Genomic DNA, 24,329 nt, shown 5'->3' on the forward strand with positions numbered 1-24,329 from the left:
AAAGCCTAGTAATGTAACTCAATCTGAAAACATCATAGTTATAGTACAGAGGCCCACAAGCTGAAAAACTAACATAAAAATTGGTCCTATTATTCACTGATTCCTAGCAGTAGCAAACTTGAAAGATATATTCTTATGTTTTTATAGCTAAGGACTCACAGAACTTCTATGGAAAACCAATTCTCACTGAAGAGTTCACAGTAAAATAATTTAGATGAACCATCTTGAGAGATACTCAGCAGATACATTTAAAGATGCCCCATTCCTAGAACTGTAGCTGACAGAACAATCTAGAGTTTATAATTTCAAATACTCAAAGAAATAGCGTAAGATCTATATTATGGGGTTAAAAAAAGGAACATTTGAGAAAAGAAACATGTAAATGGAAAATATAGGCATTGTTGAAACTCTAAATAGAGAGGTTGAACGGTAGAATAGTCACAGATTAAGAGATTTAATGAATCAGATGACAGATCTTAGGAAATCAGCCAGAATGTAACATACAGAGCTTAAAAAAATGGAAATATGGTAAGACAAATAGAAAAACCAAGTTCCAACACAGATTTTAATATAAAAATCCAAATGCAAAGAAGAGAGAGAAAGCTCCAGGGGCAATATGCCAAGGAAAGGATTAATAGAGCAGCCCTGAGACTACCATACTTAGGCTAGCCTGGGATGCTTGGGTGGCTCAGTTGGTTAAGCGACTGCCTTCAGCACGGGTCGTAATCCTGGAGTCCCAGGATCGTGTCCCACACTGGGCTCCCTGCTCAGCAGGTCCCTCTGACCTTCTCCCCTCTCATGCTCTCTCTCACATAAATAAATAAAATCTTTAAAAGAAAAATAAGAAGAAGAAAGGCTAGCCTGCAAGGTTGGGCCTTGGCTGACATCTGGGAATTTGGAGTTCAGGAATGTCTCCACCATTCCCTAACGGATAACGCTGCTTGTACAAACCATACGATTTATGCTGAACATTTCCTTTCCTTCCGTGAGTCTGGAGTTTTGGTATGTGCCATGCAGAGTAACCAAGGGTGCTGAGTTTCTAATGGGCTTCTGTGCACACACATGTTATTGCATTTTCTCTGCTGGGAGAAGTGTGCCCTGTGTGACCCTAGATGGGAGGGAGGGAGCACAAGGAATCCTGTACATGGATTCATTCAGATTCTGCTGGTGTCTTTTCCCCTTGTGTTCCAGTAGACTATCTTTACTACATTGCTGTAATAAAGCATAGCTGTAGATACAATGATATGTGGAGTCCCAAGAGTCCTTCTCAAAAATTTCTAAATTTGGTAATGGTCACAGGGATGCCTGAGTTGGGCAATATTTGAAGAGACAATGACTGATAGTTTTCTAGATGGAAGAAAGGTACATCCTACCACTGAATGTCCAGAGTCCTGAGTGTGGTCAATAAAAGGAAAATTGAATCTGGGCATAGTTTAGTGGAATGACAAGAGTTTTAAGTCAGAAAGTAAGTATGGAAAGCTACCATGGAGACATTTCTTAAATCACCTATAGAGAAACAATGAGATCAACATTAGATTTCATCAGCAAGGAGCCAAAAGATTAAACAATGTATTCAAAGTCCTGAGAGAAGCTTGATGTCATCTTAGAACTCTATCCCCAGATAAATTATCTCAAAGAAAGATGATAAAATAAAAGTGGTTTTGGACAAGAAAAGGTAGGGAACTTACCACACCACAAAGCCTGGCTAACAATAATGCTTGATACTTAAATTTTTCAGGAGGAAAATAACCAAAGGGAAAAAGTTGGGGAGGGGGTTAAAAATGCAATAAGGGCAGGAAAAAAGAGGTAAAGAGAGGGCACCTAGGTGGCTCAGTAGGTTGGGTATCCGACTCTTGATTTTGGTTTGGGTCACGGGGAGCCCCGTGTTGGGCTCTGTACTCAGCATGGAGTCTGCTTGGGATTTGCTCCCTCTCCCTCTGCCCCTACCCCTGCTTGCTCTCTCGCTCTCTCTAAAATAAAGTCTTCTAAAAAAAGAGGTAAAGAAAAAGCAGGATATGTAGAAAATACAAGAAATACTAACATAGTAATGGCACAATATATATTAACCCCATTCATTAAAGGGCAACCATATTAAATTATACTTTTGTTTTTTAAAAATATTTTATTTATTTGCCAGAGAGAGACACAGCAAGAGAGAGAACACAAGCAGAGGGAGTGGGAGAGGGAGAGCAGGCTTCCTGCTGAGCAGGGAGCCCAATGCGGGGCTTGATCCCAGAACCCTGAGATCATGACCTGAGCTGAAGGCAGACGCTTAATGACTAGAGCCACCCAGGTGCCCCAAATTGTATTTTTCAAAATTTAGTTTATGTTTTCCAAAGACAATTAAAGCAAAATGAGAGAGAAATGTTGAAAATAAAATTATGGAAAGAGATGTACTGGTACTTAATAACCAAAACACAGGTGGTAAAACAATGCTTATGTTACATAAAACAGATTGACCTTGATGCCAAAAGCAAATAAGGACAGAATAGGAGTATATTTTAAAGCAATTTCGCTTAAATAGATGCAAAACTTTTTTTAGAAGATTTTATTTGCAACATGGGACTCAAACCTACAACCCTGAGATCAAGAGTCACACACTCCAGTGACTGGGCCGGGCAGGTCCCCAAACGGATGAAGAACTCTTAAATATACAAGGCAAATTGATTCTATGGAATAACATCCAGTGATGTTGAAAAGGTACATAATCTACTATGTATTCCACTTGTAGTTCTACCACAGGAAGTTCTGCCCGTGTGAGCCAGGGTACATGTCCAAGAATGGCAACAATTCTAGGGAACAACGAAGTTCTCAGTAATGGAGGTGCGGACTGATGGACTGCAACGGTCAGATGGCGGAATGTTATACCAGAGTTAAAATGAATGAACTACATGTAATGTATCAGTATAGATAAGACTCAAAGGGCAATGCTGAATACAGAAAGAAAGTCTTAGAAAGAACCTTATAGTTGAAGTCCGCTATTCTGACTACAGATACAAATACATGTTCTGCAAGTATAAAAACTTGGGTGAGAAGGATACTCACAATTCATAATTCTGTTTGCCTGGGAGTGAATAAGGGCAACAGGCCTCAGGAGAGGAAAAGGGGCTTCACCTTTATTTGTAAACCTCTATTTCTACAGTTAAAAAAAATACCACCACCAAGTATCAAAATATTGACATTTGCTAATTCTGGGAGGTAAGTACAAGGGTATTAGTTACGATGATGACTTTCTGTACCTTTCTGTAGTTTTAAGAGAAATGCCCTAAGGCAGGACTTCTGGAAAGGCAGTGAGGATCTCAGTAAATCTCCCCCATGGAAATACTGGCAAAATAATCAATATCCATCCTTTAAAGACTCCGGAAACTGATCAAAAGCATACAACAAATTAAGAAGCATTTACTCAAAAAGAACCAGTGAACCTGGGTGAGAACAGCCAAATCTGTGGTGTTTCACTTAGCACTACTCACCTCTTCTCACCCAAGCCACTAGCTCTCCAGGTCTGGCCCATAAGCGGTGAAAACTGGTGGTCTCACAGGCAGCGCGGGGCTGTCCTGTTCTGGATCTCCACCAAAGCCCCATCCGCACATCTGCTGTGCCATCTGACCTAACTTGAAGCTAAGCTCTAAGAAGGAAAGGACACGATAGGGGAACGCAAAGCCACATGAAGAAACGAAGAGCACCAGTAAAGGTAGCGGGCAAGTGAGTGCTCACACAGCAGTCCTGGCTCCTGGGTCAAGTCCAGGAATTCAGCTTTTGGAATGTTCCCTATATTGATGACTATTTTGCCTGCTTGGGGGCACCGGACACCTGTTGCTCTTCTGGGAGCCTAGATGCCTGATCATTAGAGGCTGATTTGAAGATGATGATTTTCTGACCCAAGGTGCCTGTTTTTACTGGGTTACCTTGGAATCTTCCACAAAGTGAAAAGGATTTTAAAAACAAAACAAAACAAAAACCAGTCTTGCCACTTAGACCTGAAATGTAGCCGTCTAGCTCTTCAGCATCTTGGCTCTGCACTAGAAAGGAGCCTAAGCCTGTGGGGATTTATCTCCTACCCCAATGCCCAGCAATACTGGTGAAAAGGATCCCATATCAGGGCACATGGAGAAATGTCAGAGGGCATGAGATAAAGGGTGAAGGGAGAAGTGTACAGACAGAAAAAAAATTGATACCAGGTATCAATGATCAGAATATATTCAGAGCCCTCAAAAGGAACACTGAAAATCAGAAGACAATGGTGCAATGCCTTCAAAAGTCTACGGGAAAGAAATGTCCATCCTAGAACTCTACCCCAAGCTCAGCTCTCCATCTAGGACAAGGATAACAAACATGTCTAGATATTAAAAAAAAATCTCAAAAAATTTATCTCCCCTAGACCTATATTCTTTCTTAGCTAGGTACTGGAAGAAGGCTCCAGTGACATGTGGAAGAAGGCATGGCATAAAGCAAATGGGGAAATCCAACGATGCAGAAAGTAGAGGAAATCCCCAGAATAATGGGGAGGGATGTAAGGAGAAGTCACCCAGAAGGGAGACGGTCAAATGGCTCCGCACAAACTCGGGGGCGTGAACTGATGGAACACCTGCTAGCTGGGGAGCCACTCAGAATCACTCTCGACAGCTGGATAAGGGAGTATTAGAGTTGAACTGGCGGTAAGGACATAGAGAAAGAAGCAAATGGAAGAAACAAAACAATTATTAACCAAAAGAAACAAAAAGTTATGCAGTAAAGCTAAATGAATCCTAGATTACTGCATGGCTCAACTGTGTCCAGTGTTTACATAGTCATAATGCCATAAACAGCAGTCCTGTTGGAAACTGTATTTGGGGTATAATCGTACTGGGAATATTGGGGAACCAAAAGTCTCTGTGTGTGAGTATGTGTGTGAGTGGCGGGAGCAATGAGGTGAGCTAAGTCTCAATCTTCTGCAGCAGAAAATTCTGTATAATTATTTGAAGATACAGTAAATTATAGTGATACAAAAAAAAAAAACCTGCCTATCCTCCACTCATTAAAAAACAAATTATCGTGGGGTGCCTGGTTGGCTCAGTCATTAGAACGTGTGACTCTTGAGCTCAGGGTCGTGAGTTCAAGCCCCATGAGTTGGGTGTGGAGCCTACTTAAACAACAAAAAACCCAAATTATTGTTACCTTTGAAGTTGATGTGCCCACTGCATTTTCTTTCTTTTCAGGTCATCACTATTCTGAATTTTATGTTTATATGCCTTTGACTTTCCTTATAGTTTTATCACACTTATTTTATTCTTTAAACCTTGGCCATGATTTACTTTGACAAAATCAAATCTATTTTTCTTTTCATCAAGGGAATCCTGCCATAAGTCAGTAAATTAGAAATATTAAACAAAACATAATTGGCTAAAAAAATGACTAGAACTGGCAGAAGAGGTACAAAACATGAATAAATCAGCAATTATTTTAAAAATAGTAAAATATATTCTGTGATCAAAAGTCTTGCCCTAAAAAAGGGCATCCTATCTAGATATTTTTGTAGATGATATCACCTCACAAGAACAGGTATATATCAGTCAATACAGTTTCAGGAAGTAGAAAAAGAAGGAAAAGTACCCAGTATGTTTTATGCAGCCCATATAACTGTGTATAGCAGAGTAAGAGGACAGCACAAGGAAAGGAACTCTAAGCTCCTTTTCCTTTCTAAACATCAATGCAAAACTTTTAAACATGAGGAGATCAACTTCAATGAATTAAAAAAAAAATCCTTCACAACTAATTAGAGTTTAGCACAGGAATGCAAGAACAGTTCAATATCAGAAACTCTAGTAATATAATCCACGCCATTAACAGATCAAAGGAGAAAAAATTATCTTCTCAATAGATGCGGAAAAGAAGCATTTGAGAAAATACAGCATCCATTCATGATTTTTTAAAAGATTTTATTTATTTATTTGAGAGAGAGGGAGAGCAAGCGATCACGTGAGCAGGAGAGGAGCAGAGGGAGAAGGACAAGCAGACTCTGCACTGAGTACAGACCCCAATGTGAGCTTGATCTCATGACCTCGAGATCATGACCTGAGCTGAAATCAAGAGTCAGATGCTTAACCAACTGAGCCACCCAGGCACCTCTCACAATTTTTGAGAAAGTCTTAGCAAACTAGGAATATAAAAGAAGCTTTTGGTGAAAGGGAGCCTTCAAAAATACCGAAGCAAATACACTTAAGGAGGAGTTGGAGAAGCTCTCTCATCTCTCTGTGCCTCAGTTTTCTCATCTATAAAATGAGGATCACAACTAGCCTAGTTAATAGAGTTGATCAGAGGATTAAGTATGTACGATGTATCCAGAACGCAGGAAGCATTCAGATACTGCCTATCATTATTTTACTGTCACTGTCCCACTATTTTCATTAAAATCAGAAACAAATAAGGAATTCATTATCACTGCATCTATTAAACACTACACTATAGGCCCTGACTAACATAAGAAAAAGAAAGAAAATGTGTAATTGTTTTTCTTAACTTTTAATTTAAATCACAGTTAACATTAGTGTAGTATTAATTTCAGGAGAATCTAGTGATTCATCACTTACATACAACACCCAGTGCTCATCCCAACAAATGCCCTCCTTAAACCCCATCAACCATCTAGCCCATCGCTCCTCTCACATCCCCTCCAGTAACCCTCAGTTTGTTCTCTATAGTTAAGAGTCTCTTATGGTTCGCCTTCCCCTCTTTTTCTTTCCCTTCCCCTGTGTTCATCTGTTTTGTTTCTTAAGTTCCATATATGAGTGAAATCATATGGTATCTGTCTTTCTCCAACTGACTCGTTTCACTTCGCATAATACACTCTAGCTCCATCCATGTCATTGCAAGAGTTCATTTTTTTGATGGCTGAGTAGGATTCCATTGTACATACCACCTTTTCTTTGTCCACTCATCAGTTGATGGGAAAATATATAATTGGAAAGGAAAGGACAAGACTGTTTTTATGAAGAGAAGTGTTTACACAGAAGACTCAAGGGAGGGCACCTGGGTGGCTCAGTGGGTTAGGCCTCTGCCTTCAGCTCGGGTCATGATCTCAGGGTCCTGGGATTGAGTCCTGCATCGGGTTCTCCGCTTAGCAGGGAGCCTCCTTCCCCCTCCTGCTCTCTGCCTGCCTCTCTGCCTACTTGTGATCTCTCTCTGTCAAATAAACAAATAAAACCTTTAAAAAAAGACTCAAGAGAATCTAAAAACTACGACTATTAAGAAAAACATCTAGAAAGGTTTCTGTTCATAAGCTGAATATATAAACATCACTAGCATTCTCATGTACCAGTATTTACCAGTTAGAAACTGTCATAGGGAAAAAAAAGATCCCATTCATAACTGCTATAATAACTAAGAGATATCTAAAAAGATGTGCAAGCACTTCCTGAAGACAAATTCAAAACACTACTGAATGGCAGAAAAGAGAAGCTGAGTTAAGAGTTCGCTGATGGGAAAATTCAATAGTGTCGAGATGCCAATCCTCAGCCCACTCCCAGCTCGTCTCTAAACACAGTGCAATTGCATTAGAGATCCCAAACAGGGTTTTCCATAAACTTGAGAAACTAATCCTAAAATTCCTATATGGATGACCAAAGAGTCAAAGGAGATAAGGGGGAGCATCCGACCAGCTATTACTAACATCAGTAATGTAAGAATGGTGGAGCAGCTGACGTTTATATCACATTCACTAAGTGCCAAGCAGTTTTCAGAGCTTCGTATTTTTTTTAACTCATTAGAATAATGATAGTAGCAGAACGACAAACAGACCAATAGAACAAAATAGAGAGCCCGGGCACAGACCCATGCCTCTGAGGAACTTGACCTCTGACTGAGGCATCACATACCATGGTGGAAAGAGTTCCATATGTGGCATGATACGAGTGGGTGTCCATGTGGTGAAAAAAGGTGAACTAAGGGCTCCTTCCTCATGAGTTACATAAAAACAAATTCCAGGCAGATTGTAAGAAAGTAAAAAAGCAAAATTCTCCAGTGTTAGAAGAATACTATGTGACAATATCTTTATGACTGCAACAAAAAAAAAATATTTCAATTTACACAAAAAGCACCAACTAATGAAAAACTGATAAATCTGATTACATTATAATAAAAACTTCTCAAAAAACGCCATCAATAACCCAAACTAAGATACTGACTATACACAAAATTGCAATCTAGAATATACAAAGAAGTCATTTAAATCAATAAAAAAAGACAAACACCCCAACAAAAAAACCAAGGATATGAAGAGTGAAGCCACAGAGAAGGAAATCCAAACAGTCAATGCCATTTAAATGATAAATACCTTTACTAGAATGGAAAATGGAAATTACAATAAGATACCAATTCACACTTAACAGATTACTAAAATGGAAAGAGTGTGCCCACACTACAATTTTATATATAGAGTGGAAACACTGCCATCAGTGCAAAAAGTTCTACTGGGCGGCACTTGTCTAAATCACGCCCTGTCTGTACTAACAGTTCGGCCACATAAAGTTACAGAGCTTTGCATTTTAACATCGATGCTTCCTGTTCCAAACCTCAAGTTGCAGACATTTCAGGAAGCTCTGTCTGCCTACCCAGCTGCAACCCATGCTCTTAGGGAATTGGTTTAACATGGTATTAAAACCCATGTAAAGCAACGTGACTATAATTAATAATACTGTATCATGTATTTGAAAGCTGCTAATTGAGTAAATCTTAAAAATTCTCATCACAAGAAAAAAAAAAGCCCACTCTTTTTATTTCAAAGGCTGGTAATACAATTCTACCAAGCGCTACTCCAGTCCAGAGCCCCTTGCAGGACCTAACAGGAGCAGGTCAAAACCACTTCATGTCCCTCAGCACTAACATATACCTCAAGAGGTTAAGATCAAAGAAGCTTCCGGGAGAGCTGTGGCAAAACCATAACCTTTTCTCTCTCCAACATTACGGGTGGGAGGAGTATATCCATCTGACCCTGAGTCTAGTAAGGACTTCAAGTAGACAATGTGCTTGACACATGTTGGCTAGAGTTTGGGGGACACAGAGGACTTGGCACCTAGTTTGCTCCTAGAAAACCTATAAGTGTTGGTGGGCTCAGGCAGTCCGTGGCAGCAAAGAGGTTGCATCGGGGCTAAAGAGATCAAGGTGCTGGACACGTATGGATGGACACACAGACACACAGACACAAACTACAGGGCTGATGTGGCCCTTTAGAATGTGAACAGGGCCGGATTACTCTGGAAAGAGGACTTCCTGCTAGCATCAAGGTGACCTCAGCAAAGAGAGACTGGAGGTGTGCCATGGGGCTGGAGGTTTGCTAAACGGGGAGGAGATACGCTAAATGCCTTGCTGGAGTAGAGACACTGCCTATAAGGAGAAAATTGCAATCAGGGCCCTAGCCAAGGCATCTCCAGGAAACCACAAAAGTGCCAAGGACAGGAAGAAGAATTGGTCTTTGGAATGTGCTGTGTGCAGAGGGCACCAATAGCAGATTACATGTTTATCAGTCAGGTCAAACGATTTTTGTCCTTTGTACCTCCTTCCTTCCTCACTTGCTTCAGCCAGGGATCCAGGGAGCCAGAGATGGCCTAGTTGTGGAGTGGGGGATGAGGAGAAGGGAGAAGAGCTAGTGAGGAGAGTAAAGAAAGAAAAAGATGAGCATGCTTCTTTTGCCACGAAAACTGCTCACCCAAAGCAATGAAGGAGGCACTGGCTGGGGGAGAGATTTCTCTTTCAATGAAGTTCACAGTTTTCACTATTACATGTCATTGGACCTTTAAAATGAGAATGAGGCTACCAGGGACCCTCAGACATTAAAAGGAGAGTAAAAGAATATTATGAACACTTTATGCTAAGAAATTTGACAACTTAGGTGAAACAGACTAACCCCTTGAAAGACACAAATGACCAAAGCTCATTCAGGAAGAAATAGTATGAATAAACCAATATCCGTTAAATAAATTGAAACTATAGTTTAAAGCCTTTCCACAAAGAAAACTCCAGGCCCAGATGACTTCACTGGGGACTTCTACTGCGGATTTAAGGAACAAATCATACCAACTTCTATTCAAATTCTTCCGATGAACTGAAGAGGGAAGAAATCCTTCCCAGCTCATTCTATGACTTCGTTATCTTTTTTTAAAAAGATTTTATTTATTTATTTGTGAGAGAGAGAGCAAGCAAGCATGAGAGGGGTAAGGTCAGAGGGAGAAGCAAAATCTTCCCCTGATGTGGGACTCGATCCTGGGACTCCAGGATCATGACCTGAGCTGAAGGTAATTGCTCAACCAACTGAGCCACCCAGGCACCCATGGCTTCATTATCTTGATTGTGGTAATGGATTCATGTGTGCACATGTCAAAACTGACCAGGTTGTACAACATAAAGATGTGCAATTTCTTATATACCACAGTAAAGGGGTGAAAACAGCTAAAGTAGTAGTACTCGAGACAGTCAAAGATTTCCCAATGCTTACATTAGAAAAGGAAGCATTCAAAGCAATTACCTAAGCTTCTACCGTATGAAACCAGGAAAGGAAAAAATTCAATTCAAACTAGCAGAAGGACAAAAATAACAAAGATGAAAGCAAGAAGGAATAAAACCAAGGTTTTCATTACTGGCCACAATGGAGGAGATCTACCACAGCCTCTCTCTCCTATTGATTCTTGCAGTGAATAACTCTGGACAAAATACATAAAGCAACTTCTTGAGGATTCTGAAAAAATAAACAATGCCGGCACTCTGAGGGGGAGTCGAAAGGTAGAGAAGCAGCTCATACAGTGGGTTTCCTTTTTGTCCCCTCTCATATTTTTGCAAGACTCTGTCCCCATGGCATATGAACTCATCCAAGGGTTATATGTGCAGGGGTAAGGAAAGCCTTACACCAAATCTTTAAGAATTGAACTAAACTAAGATTTAAACAGCTCCAGGGAGGCCTGGGTGGCTCAGTCGGTTAAGCACCTGCCTTCAGCTCAGGTCATGATCCCAGGGTTTTGGGATCAAGTCCCACATTGGACTCCTTGCTTGGTGGGGAGCCTGTTTCTCCCTCTGCCTGCTGCTCCCCCTGCTCGTGCTCTCTGACAAATAAATGAGTAAAGTCTCTAAAAATAATAATAATAAAAATTATTATTATTATAATAAAACCCACAGCTCAAGTCTGAGAGTAACACTGGAGTGACAAATGCATGAGACAGGCCCAACGCAGGACAGCAAAGTCTTTGATAATTGCACAAAGACTTAAATCACCACTCAAATCTCAAACTAACCCTTGAATGGTGCATACACAGGAAAGATCCAAACAAGCATGGCAAAGTCTTTGAAAACTGAACTGAATGGAATTAACACCCAAAGAAGGTGAGATAAAATTGGTGGTCTGAATCTAACCAGGTGTATTACGTAGTAAACAAAAGTTAAAAACAAAACCATCTCCATTATTCAAGATAGAATCCAAAATTATTCAATGTAACAACCAACCAGCAAAGTATGACCAATTATTAAGGGAAAACACAATCAACTGATGCCAATCCTGAGATCACTCAGGTACTAGAATTATCAAAGACATTTAAGCAACAATTACAACTAAGCTCTATGAGATAAAGGTAAATACATTTGAAATAAAAGGATAAATAGAAATTCTCAAGATTACAGAAACTGTAAAGAAGAAATTGAAAATTTAGAACTAAAAGACACAATTATCTGAAATTAGAAAACCAACTCATGGGATGGACTTAGGAGAATGACAATGACAGAGGCAAGAGTCAATGAACTTGGAGTTAAGCTGACAAAGATGATCCAACCTGCCAACCAGCAGAACAGTGAGGAAAAAGACTGGGAAAAACAAAAGAAAGGAAAAACAGTATCAGATACCTATAGGACAATATCAAAAGGTCCAATATTCATGTCATTAGAGTTCTCAAACGAAGAGACTAATGTAGAAAAAAAAGGATTGAAAGAAGTAATGGCCAAAAAATTTCCAAATTTGGGGGCACCTCGGTGGCTCAGTTGGTTAGGCATCTGCCTTCAGCTCAGGTCATGATCCTAGGGTCCTGGGATCAAGCCCCACATCAGGCTCCCTGCTCAGCAGGAAGTCTGCTTGTCCCTCTTCCTCTGAAGACCCCATCCCCACTTGTGCTCTCTTTTTAGCTTTCTCACTCTCTCTCAAATAAATAAAAATCTTAAAAAAAATACTTAAAAAAAAATTTTAAGTCTCCAAATTTGGAGAAAGACATAAATTTACAGATTCAAGAAGCTCAGCACAGGGGCACCTGGGTGGTTCAATCGGTTGGGTGTCTGACTCTTGGTTTCAGCTTAGGTGATGATCTCTGGGTCATGGGATCCAGCTCTACACTGGGCCCTCTGCTCAGCCAGAGTCTGCTTGTCCCTCTCCCTCTGCTCCCCCTGCTCCCTCTCTCTAATGAATAAATAAAATCTTACAAAAAAAAAAAAAGAAGAAGCTCAGCACCCCAGAAAAAAATATAATCAAATTGCTGGAAAGGAAACAAAACAAAACAAAACAAAACAAAACCTTGAACTGCATATGAGGAAACAATGATCCAAATGACTGTGAAGTTATCAGAAACAACGGAGGCCAGAAGATAATGGAACATCTTTTTTTGTTGTTTTCAGAATTTTTTTTAAGAGAGGGAGGGTGGGATAGGGCAGAGGGAGAGGGAGAATCTGAAGCAGACTCCATGCCCAGCACAGAGTGCCATGTGGGGCTTGATCTCACAACCCCAAGATCATGACCTCAGCCGAAATCAAAAGTCAGACACTTAACTGAGCCATTGAGGCACACTGATAAAGGAACATCTTAAAAATACTATAGGTGAAGAAATGTCAACAGAATTCTATATCCAGCAAAAATATCCTTCAAGAATGAAGATAAAATTTAAAAATTCACACATGGAAAGTGAAGAGATATTGTCACCAGTAGATCTGTTGTAAGAGGAATGATGGATCTTCAGAGTGAAGGGAAATAATATCAGAGGGAAGCACAGAACTTCGGGAATAAAGAGCAGCAGAAAGCATAAAATATCTGCATAAGCCTAACATTATTTTTCTCCTTTTGAAGTCTTTAAGATACATACGGCAGTTGGAAGCAAAAATTATAACATTGTCTAGGGGGGTTAAAATGTATGTAGATATATAATGCATTTGAAAACTATAACAAAGAGAAGATAAGGTAAAGGGACCTATATTAAAACTTCCACATATTGTTTGAAATGTTAAAACATAAGCCTGAGTAGCCAGGAGGAACTGCACGGTGTGTGGTCCCGAAGGCTCCATTAACTCTAACCCTGGGGCAAGGACCATCTCCAAGCCTGGTGAGGGCTGCCTTCCTGCCCCCTCTGGACCCTCCTCCCCCAGGCTGCTTCCCAGGAGGAGGAGGCATGGCCCAGGCTCCTCTGAGCTGCTGGCTGCTGCTAAACCTGCCAGAATCTGTTGCCATAGCAACCTGCTAGGTTACCAAGGCTCCCCAGTGGGACATCCTTGGAGCAGCTGGTAACATTTGAATACAGACAGTATGTTAGCTACCAGTACTATATCAGTGTGAAAGTTCCCAATTGTGGGAATCCTGGTTTTTAGAAAATATACAGTGATGTGTTATGGGTGAAGGGATATTGGACCTCCAGTCTTCAATGGTTCAGAAAAGTCTATTTAAATATATGCCTATAGATAACAGACAGACATGGACACAGGACACAGCAAAGCAAACCGGGCAAAATGCAACCCGCTGGTGAATCTGGGCAGAATCAACAGGAGTCTCTGGAATTGATTTTGAACTTTTCTGTAAATTTTAAACTGTATCAAAACTGAAAGTTATGAAAACAACAAAGCAAACTAAAATACATGTCTAAGCAGACTATAAAAGGTTAACTATGTATCTTAATCCCTAGAGCAACTATTGAACTAAAACAATGAGATATTGACAAAAAGTAAATGTATTAAAAAGAGAATAAATTACAAGTGTATGTCCCATACAAAACTACAATATCACTGAGATAGATTTTAAAAGACCTAAATAAATAGATATATCATGTTCATAAATTGGAAGGCTCAATATTGTTAGCATTTCAATAATCCAGATTCAGTGCAATCCCAAACAAAATCCCCGGAGGTTATTATGCAGGAACTGACAAGCTGATTCTAAAATTCATATGAAACTCTTTAAGGATCTAAAATAGCCAAAATGTTATGAAAAGGAAGAACAAAGCTGGAGGAGTCACACCACCTGATCTGAACACTTAACGTAAGGCTACAGTAATTAAGAAGTGTAAAAAAAAAAAAAAAAAAAAAGAAGTGTGGTACAGACCAACACAGATGTGTTCAACTGTTATCAACAAGTGGACCAAGGTAAACCGATAGAGGAAATACAGTATTTTCAAAAATGCTGCTGGAGTAATTGAATATGTTTAGGCAAAAAGAAAGAACACTGATCTTTACCTCACATCAGGTAAAACATACTTCTCTCATTATGTCCATTGGCCTAAATATAAGAGCTAAAATTGTAAATCTTCTGATTTAAATCACATGAGAAACTCTGTTACCATGGATTAGAATGAGAATTGTTTAACAGGGCACAAAAGGCATGGATCATAAAAGCAAAGCTTGACAAACTGGGCATTATCAAAATAAAGCATGTCTTTTTTTTGAAAGATCCTATTAAGATAAAAACAAGCCACAGCCTGGGAGTAAATGCACAGAAAACACATAGGTGCTAAAGGACCTGCATGCAGAATATATAAAGAACTCGGAACCATTTGATAGTAACAAAAATCGCAAAATGTTACCACAGACAGTTCACCCAAGATATAGAGATGGGAAATAAGCACTGAAAAGATGATGAACATTAGTTAGAAAGACTAACAGTACTCATAACACCAAGTGCCAGCAACGATGCAAAACACCTAGAACTCTTGCACTGTTGATGGTCGACACGAATGGTATAGTCATGCTGGGAAATGGTGTGGTGAGGTCCCGTGAAGTGAAACATATGTTCACTATATGACCGAGTAATCCCAGTCTGGGTATTTACCCAAGAAGATAAATACGTATCCATACAAACATCTGGACATGAAATTTCTTCATACCAGTTTCTTACATAATAATGAAAAATTCAAAAAATTCAAATATGCATGAACTGCTTAGTGAATAAACAAATACAATGTAATTTACCTTTGAAAAGGAAAAAAATGCTAATATATCTTAAACATGGTTGAACCTAAAAAAGCATCAAGTAAAAGAAGCAAGACACATGAAGTTTTTTTACTATAAAATGCATTTATACGGTAATGTAGAAAGAATAAAACTAGAAGAATAGAAACGAGAAGAATCCAAACCTAAATCCCAGATATGGGAGTGAGAAAGAATTTTTAATTACAAAGGGGCACAAGGTGATGCTTTAAGGGAATGAAGAGGTCCAGTATGTTGATGGTGTTGGTGGTTACATGACTAAATCTTTGTCAAATCTATAGAACTATACACCTAACAAAGGTGAAGTTCAGGATACATAAATCACACCTCCATAAACCTCACTTAAAAAAAGAACAGTCATTATCTGCATAAATACATAATGAAAATATGTAAAAGATATGTATATTTAATTAAAACATTATTGTATACAACCAAATACCATATGCTGCTATTTATGAATTTCCTTTTATTAAAATATCTATTAAGCATTAAGACTAAACAACATTAAAAAGTTGTGACCTCTAGTTAATGATTTGCCTGTGGAAGTATTTAGGGGTGAAGTGTACCGATCTCTGAAACTTACTACGAAAGTTGTCACAAAAAGAAAGGACTGATGAAAACACAGAGGAATTAGTACTTAGAAGACAAAGCAAATACAGCAAAATGGCCACTGTAGAATCTAGGGGGAATTCTGTGGGTGTTCAAGCTATAATTCTTTCACTTGTCCGCTGTGAACATTTTTGTAATAGAGTGTTGGGGGGAAAGCCTAGATAAAGAATAGCAAAGTAAGGGGCCCGTGGGAGACTCAGTCATTAAATGTCTGTCTTTGGCTCAGGTCATGATCCCAGGGTCCTGGGATCAAGCCCCGCATCTGGCTACCTGCTCTGCGGGAAGCCTGCTTCTCCCTCTCCCACTCCCCTGCTTGTATTCCCTCTCTCACTGTGTCTTTCTCTGTCAAGTAAATAAATAAATAAAATCTTAAAAAAAAAAGAATAGCAAAGTAAACCCAAAATATGTAGAAAAAAAGAAATAGAGGTAAAAGGAGAAGTGAGCAAAACAGAAAACAGAAGACAGGGAAAATTCAGAAAGGCAAAGACTTTTCTGTGAAAAGCTCAACAACATTTTGATGGACTTCAGACTTCACAGTACATGTGAAGTACTGTGAATCTCACTACATGGGTTTAGATAAATCGGATTACTACAGTGAGGCCACTCCTGGGACTAACTATTCCTAGAAGATTTCTTTTATTTCAGAAGAACCAGAGAATTTTTTAAAAGATCTACTGAGAGAAAGAGAGAGGGAGAGACAGAGAGACGGAGAGGGAGCAGAGGGTAGGGCAGAGGGAGACGAGCGGACTCCCCGCTGAGTGGAGAGCCCAATGCAGGGCTCGAGCCCTGGATACCCAGATCACCACCTGAGCCAAAATCAAGAGTCACACACCCAACTAGCTGAGACACTCAAATGTCCCATCAGAACAACCAGGGAATTCCTGGGACCTGCCAGAAATTTCTTCCAGGGCCCAGGGGAAGAGGCAGTCTGAGGTAGCTTAAAGTCTGGAGGAATGAGAGAAGAGAAAAAGCTTTCCGGTAGTGAGTCCACCTGCTCCCATGGTCTCATCCCACCTGCCCCCATGCTCCTGGGTGAGGCCTGGCTGTGTCTCCTGAGCCTTGGACCCTTCCCAGGGGATATTTAAACCAGTGCATCCTACATGGCCATGGGCGTCAGACTATCTGCAGTGTGACTCACAGTGCACAGAATCAGAACCACCCCGGGCTTTCTGGAACAATTACCATAGGATGGGGCCTAACTGTGAGGATCCTGAGAGGTTCACAGGTCACTACATGAATGCCTTGGGTTAACAAAGATGGTGGTAAGACCTATTTTATCATCAACAATAGAATCAGTGGTAACATCTCCGGAAAGCTCCTGGGGGCCAGGCACCCTTTTTTGGTGCTTTACTTCATCCCCTCATTAAATTCTGGCAATCTCACAAGTTCTAGCATGAGCCCCATTCTATAAACAGGCAAAGGGGCTCTGAGGCGAGTGTGCAGAGGGACAGCTAGAGAGTGAAGATACCAGAAATGCAATCTGGGCTGTGGCTCCAAAGCCAGAGCTAGTGACCGCCAGCTGTGGATGAATGCTGAACCTCTGTGCTTGGCCCTCCTCCAGAAGGGAAGATTATCTATCAAATGTCCCACCAGAGCATCGTAGGTAAGATGCAGGCGTTCTCTCTAGGGTTTTGTGTTCTAGGCAGAGAATAAGCCACTTAGGTAGGTTTAAAAACAGTTACCAGGGGCACCTGGGTGGCTTGGTCATTAAGTGTCTGCCTTCAGCTCAGGTCATGGTCCTGGGGTCCTGGGATAGAGCCCCGTGTCGGGTTCTCTGCCAAGCAGGAAGCCTGCTTCTCCTTCTTCCACTCCCCCTGCTTGTGTTTCCTCCCTCACTGTGTCTCTCTCTGTCAAATAAATGGCTCAGTCATTGGGCATCTGCTTTCGGTTCAGGTCATGACCCTGGCGACCTAGGATTGGGCCCTGCGTCAGGTCCGATGAGAAGCTTGCTTCTCTGTCTCCCATTTCCCCTGCTTGTGTGCCCTCTCTCGCTGTCTCTCTCTGTCAAATAGATAAATAAAATCTTTTAAAAAAGATTTTATTTATTCATTCATTTGTCAGAGAGAGAGCATACAAGCAGGCAGAGGGGCAGGCAGAGGCAGAGAGAAAAGCAGGCTCCCCGCCGAGCAAGGAGCCCAATGCGGGACTCAATCCCAGGACCCTGGGATCATGACCTGAGCCAAAGGCAGCAGCTTAACTGACAGAGCCACCCAGGCATCCCAAATAAAATCTTTTAAAAATAATAAGAAACAATTAAAAAATTTAAAGTTACCAAATGGAATGCCGAAATAGAAGCTTAGCTCTGTTACTTCCACATTAATGTAACCAACAGAGAAACTACAAATAACTTAACAAGCCTTGTGAAGAGCTGAGAAGGCCAAGGTGTACTTGAGATAAATCCTGACTTTTCATAGAGCAATCTCCAGAAATGTAGGTGTGAAGGGATTCCCGGGACCTAGGAGGTGGCCGTCCACAGAATGACAAAGAGAAACCCTGAGAAGAGGCAGAACTTGGAGGTGGGGTTGGGAATGTGCTGACAGGACACCAAACGCGGGGACAGCTCCTTCCGACATATGCGGTTACTGGACTCAATGACTGTGCCTCTGACTTGGCGCTTCCTCCTTTGGGGTCACCACTGAACTGAGAAGGAGACTCAGCCACTTCGATTCCTGAAAACCCTGGAGGTAGGAAAAGGCAGGCCACGAGCAGAGCAGCAATGCTGACAAATCTGAACAAGGCAGCGGATATGGGGTTGATGGAGCATGAAGAGGACACTGTTCCCCCAAACAATCATGGGAGAGGCCGGTGCAGGCAAGCCCAGGTAAGCCCCAAGAGAAATAGGGTACATGGTCCGGCAAAGGCGGGCTCTAGGGAAGCCCTCCAGGGTGGGCGCCCGGAGTGGCCGCCGTAACGATGGCAGAAGACGAGGAGGACAGGTGTGTGAGGGTGTGTGGATCCCCACAAGGGGCCCAGAGCCAAACCAACCAAACCCACGAATGAGGAACGAGTTGCAGTGCCCAGGACGGAGGCGGTGCTTGCTGGAGCAGGCCGCCTGGGAGGAATGTCCTCTCTGGATCCCTTGTGTTCTGAGTAACGACAGAGATGACATGGAAGACAGAACAGGTGAGTGCGAGGGAGGCGGTGTGGTAAGAGCAGGAAGCTGACGACAGGTGGAGTGGAGCTACAGTTACAAGAGACGGAGGGACTGAGAAGCGGGGACTCGATCCCATGAAGGTGGATGCTGTGGAGCACGACAGGAGCGCAGAGAGAGCATGGGGGCTGCCCGGCCCGGCCAAGCTGGAGGCCGCCAGCAAAGCTTTTGGTCTCCACCAGCTCCAGCAAGCCAGGCAAGATGACTTCCCCGAGGCTGAAGAGGAACCCCAGCGTCAGCTGTAAAGGGCCCACAGGATGGCACATAAAGAGGACGTGTCACACTGACACCACATCTCTTCTGAGGAAAGGGCAAACGCCCAAGGAAGGAAAACACCCTCAAGGCTTCCAGAAAGAAGAGGGAGCAGGAAAGGAACACCAGGATTTGGAAATGGGATCTGAACAGCAGTGGCGGCCATGCGGTTGGAACCCCAAGAAGGACAAGGGGGCTGCAGAAGGGTGCTGGGCGGGGGCATCATGTGGATACCATGGTGGCTGGTTTCTGTGAACCCAAGTCATGTCCCCGAGCCTAGGGGCTTTGAGAAGCACTCCCAGGCCTGCCCCTGACACCCAGCTCCTGCTGACCTTCTAGGTCCCCGGCCCTGGCCCAACAGGCCCTGTGCGTGCTCACCTGGATGGTTCCGGGCTGGCGGCTCTCCCTCTGCCCCCATGGCCTCTTCTACTTGTCCCGGTCTCAAGACCTCATCTGGTTTGGTAATAAGGTATCCTGAAGAAGGAAAAAGACACAGGACGTCATTAGTAATGCCAGAGGTGTTCTGGAACCAAGACCCAGCCTTGCCAACCGAGACAGTCTGGCCTTGGTGCGGCCCCATGAGGACGGCTCTGTGCCCCTCAGTGCAGAACATTCGCCAAGAGGACGAGAGCAAGACACCCCGGGTGGGACTGCAACTTCCTAGTGGTGAACCCGAGGCCCCGGCTCATTCTGGGCTTCAGAGGCCCCAGAGCAGGTAGCAGCTGAGGTGAGCCGAATGCATGTGTCCCGGTCACCCTGCACAGCCATCCCTCACCCACGGACACCAGGTGGCTGTAGTTCTCCAGCGTGACATCTCTGTAGAGGTTCCTCTGAGCGGAGTCCAGTTGCTGCCACTCCTCCAGGGTAAAGTCCACGAATACATCCCTGAAGGTCAAGGATTCCTGCAACGGCACATTCTGTATGAGCCCGGAGTGCTGGGATCGGGGAGTGGGACACTGTGTCCCATCCACAGTCTTCTACACATGGCAGAGATTCAAACCGGCGTCCACCCCAGAAGACCCCGGACAGTGGAGGACAGATTGGCTTACCTCAGAGTGGAAGGTCACTTGCCCAGGGTCACAAAGCAAGGAAAGAGGGATGAAAATGCATGTGTTCTGCATTCTACATCCACGTTTCTCAACACGACACTGCCCTGCCTTTCTCGACACAACTGTTCCCTGCCCAATTTGAGACCATGTAGTGTATGGAATGCTTCTGTCACCTACATTATTTTAAACTTTATAAAGAAACAGAAAAGGTGGTAAAGATATCTTCCTCCAGAAATACAATCTCAGCTCACTGACTGAACACCAACCAAGCCGCTAAGTCCGGAGAATATCAAGATTGATAAAAAGAGACACCTTTTCCGAACTGAAGGCGTGTCCGTCTGGTAGAGAAATACCAAGTTTAGAAATGCACACAGGAAAGGGACAGAGGGCAGGAGGGCCGGCTACCTATCCTCTAAGGGCAACGGGAGGGGCAGTATAGGGAAAAGAGAATAGAAAGAAGTCAGTTTTGCTCGGGGCAGGCAGAGAAGGCCTCGCAGAGGACAGAGAGCTAGGACAACAGTTATAAACACAGCTCTTCAGTCAGGACTGTGAGGAGACAGAAAATATATCCTAGTCTTGGCTCTAGGTCCCTGTTGCAGAGCCCCCCAAACCCTTACAAGTCCCCACGTGAGAAGAATACAAGGAGCATCTCATGTTCTTATGAGGAGACTAGAGGTGCACGGCAGGGGCTGGGGACCAGAAAGGCCAAGACATGACTAGAAACTCTGGATTTTCAGCCCCACCACCTTCTCCAGAGATGGAAGAGGGGCTAGAAATGGAGTTGACAACCGATCATTGTTGCGTTATGAAGCTGCCATAAAATCCCCAGAGCATGGGTTTTGCGGAGCCTCCAGGTGCGGGAACGCATCCACATCTTGGGAGGACGATGCTTGCCGAGTCCACACGGACAGAAGCTCTTGTGCTCAGGGTCCTCCCAGGCCCTACCCTATGTGTATGTTCATCTGGCTGTTCATGTGTATCCTTCCTCATATCCTTTAATAAACCAGAAATGTAAGTCAGCATGTCCCCGAGTCCTACAAGACGCTCTAGCAAACAGTCGAATCCAAGGAGGGGGCCACCGGACCTCTGACCTATGGCCAGTGGGTCAAAAGCCTGCAACTGGGGGCTGGCATCTGCCGGGAGGTGTGAGAGGTGGCAGTCTGGTAGGATGGAACCCTTAAGCTGCGGGATCCGATGCTATCTCCGAGGACACAGTATTCCAACTGAGTTATGTGTAGGATACCCAGCAGGTGTGGCAGAGTGTCTGGTGTGGGGGAACCTTCCACATATCAGTGACCAGAAGTGTCAGAGATAAAGTGTTCTACGTGAGACCAGGGGAGACATGCTGGAGAAAGACACAGTAGAGAAGGGCTGGGCTGTTTCCATACAGAAGAAGGCCACACAGTCACCCGACCGCTAATTGTGGCTAATCAGCCTGAGAGGTAACCGGAAGCAGGAGGGTGGGAGTCTGCATGGGCAGCAGATGGAGGGGAAAAAGGAAAGGTCTGTGTTTGGTCTTGGCAGCACCAAACAAATGCTCACTTTTCGGAGGGCCTGTTGTTCTATCAGAGAGAGAGCAAGACCCCCCCCGCTGACACCCTGACACCCTGCCTGTTCCCCCTGCACTGACTGGTCTTCAGTCCGGGTGGCCCAGGTGGCACCCATGGGGCCCCAACAGGCCACATGGGGCAGCCGGTTTCCCAGCGCTGCTGATGGAGATGAGCCAGGACACGCCTTGTGTGGCAGGACAGTGACAGGCAGGTGTCGCCAGCAGGAGGAGTGCTCAGAGCGGCCCACTCCTCCTGTTACCTTCCCAGGGGACAGCGCAGGTGTCAGGGACCATGACCACACTGGTGAGCAGAGGGGAACCACTGGCTCAGAGGCCCTCAGCTGTCAAAATTCATGATGCACAGAGCCTCTGACCTAGAAGCCTCACCCCCAGAAAGCTATCCTGCAGAGGAGACCCGCTCACAAGGAACCAACAGAACCATACACAGCTAAGTATCATTGCATCCTTGATGATATCAAAAGACCAGAACATCCTCAATGTACACCCCTGGCAGAAAGCAAATATATAATATGGTAGTTCCAGCCAGTGGAATGTCACAGAGCCGTTAGTGACAATGGCATACCACCCGGGGGTGATATAGCCCTTCAGGGTACAGCTGGCAAGGTCTGTAGAAACTCTTCGTTGTCACCACAAGGGGCAAGGGGTGGGGACATTGGCATCAGGGGGGGACATTGGCATCAGGGGAGTCCATGGCAGGGTCAGTTAGATATCCTCCAACGCACACAACCGCCCTCCATAACACAGCACTGCCTGGCCCCAAATGTCAAGCGTGCCCAGGGGGGAAAACGGGTTGTTCAGACACACAGTGAAATACAATGATTGTGGAAAAGTCCAGGATGTGTTGTACTATACGATGAAGGAAGAGATCCAAAGTAAATGGCACTCTTACGTGGAAAGAGATGTACACACGTGATCTCTCCAGGATCGTATGAAACAAGGAAGGAGATGGGGCATGGGGTGACAGGGAGAATTCATTTTCACCTTTTGTTAAACAAGCTTTTAATGTTTTACCATATACACCAATCATCTTTCACAATGCTCAATTCAATGTATTAACTCTGTATTCAGAGTATGTGTTTAGGATCTTGATATCCAGGGTCTCAAGTCAATCAGGTGCATCATTTATTTTCTGTAGCCTCTTTATCAAATCCAAGGTTAAAGGGCTCCATAAAACCAACTAGTTTCCTTTTCAACTTTCAACAGCCCGGGAAAGCTGAACGCAGAAATGATCTGGTCTTTAACATTTTGCGACAGTCGTAATTAGTCTAGGATCTGGAATAGCCAATTCAAGCGTGAATACCTTTGACCCCCAAATCCAACTTCCCGATGTAGCCTCCATAAACACTTGCACTACTGAACATACACATAACAAGTCATCCAGGAGCCACCATATAGAACAGAAAAAGAAAATTCAAAAGCTGAGTATGTACAAACAGAGCAACAGGTGAATGACATGCCCAGAGCACTGCACGAAACGGGAATCTTTCTGCGCTGAGGAGGACCACCACCCAGAAGAGAATGAGGCAGGAAAAGGAAGATGGCAGTGGGACTCGGATGGCACTTGTGCAGACACTCATCCAACAAAGCCTACAGACCCGTTTTCAGCTCACGAAACTGACGGAAACACAGCCACCCCACCCCATTCGCATACTGTACCAGCGGGCACTCTGAGGAGAAGCATGGCACTGGGCACAGAGGAAACGGAGATGCTGGGACTCTTCCTAGTGCACAGAATGTCAAGCACGGATTTACTTTCATTATTTGAATAGAATAAAAAAGTAAACAGTGAGGTGGAAGCGAAGACACAGAAAAAGTGGGTCTCTGGGCTTCAGTGAGCTTCCCTGAGAAGCAGAACAACAAAGAGGAGGTGCATTTCCCAGAGGAAGCAGCAGACGAGACCCGTCATTTTCCTTCCGTCTTTTCTCATTTTAGATTGTTGGTTTTTGTGGTGAGGGGAAGGACTGGAGAAACTGGAACTGGATTACAGCTGGAATGGAAAACAGCCGCAGCAGAGAGGAGGGACAGGTTTGTCGAGCTTACAATCCAGATGTCCCAAAGCTGCCTCAAGTTCGCTGAAAACTAGAAGGAGGGGATAAGGAACTTACCTGGGCTGTGGCCATCCTGTTCTGCCCTGGACAAAGGGCGGAGATCTAGGAAGACAGAATGAGGGGGGTCGCGAATTCAGTGCGTTCAGCCATGAGACCATCCCCACCAGCCTGAGGGCAATCACCCGTGCACCTGGGGAGAATAATGTGCAGCGAGCCTGGAAGCTCCAGCCTGGTCCCTGGGATGTGGATAAGCTCGTGTGGGCTTTGCACAGGACCTGTGTCTATGGGCTTCCAAAATGCCCGATGTGAATCGAGTTTCTCTTCCTAACATATATAAAAGCAGATTACAAAAACGCAGGTGCAGCACAAGCTCATTTGTTCCCCAATTATGTACATACTGAGGAACGGCAGTGTCCCAGAGTGGTTACTAAAATATTGGCACTGGTTTTCTCTGACTGGCGATTTCA

The 24,329-nt window shown here is 43.5% G+C and overlaps 1 protein-coding gene across 7 annotated transcripts in view; it reads right to left on the bottom strand.

The window, feature by feature from the left end:
- Positions 1-24,329, bottom strand: part of ZNF674 (zinc finger protein 674) — a 30,225-nt gene that overhangs the window by 3,389 nt on the left and 2,507 nt on the right. For all 7 annotated transcript variants that reach the window (XM_082718203.1, XM_082718202.1, XM_082718204.1 and 4 more), the window contains exons 4-6: positions 23,920-23,964; positions 19,971-20,097; positions 19,574-19,669 (exon numbers count right to left, since the gene is read on the bottom strand). In XM_082718203.1, coding sequence (XP_082574329.1) covers positions 19,574-19,669; positions 19,971-20,097; positions 23,920-23,934 — 238 coding nt within the window. In that variant the 5' untranslated portion in view covers positions 23,935-23,964. The remainder of the gene's footprint in view (positions 1-19,573; positions 19,670-19,970; positions 20,098-23,919; positions 23,965-24,329) is intronic.

Source organism: Mustela nivalis, assembly GCF_964662115.1.
Source record: "Mustela nivalis genome assembly, chromosome: X".
NCBI classification, from domain to species: Eukaryota; Metazoa; Chordata; class Mammalia; order Carnivora; family Mustelidae; genus Mustela; species Mustela nivalis.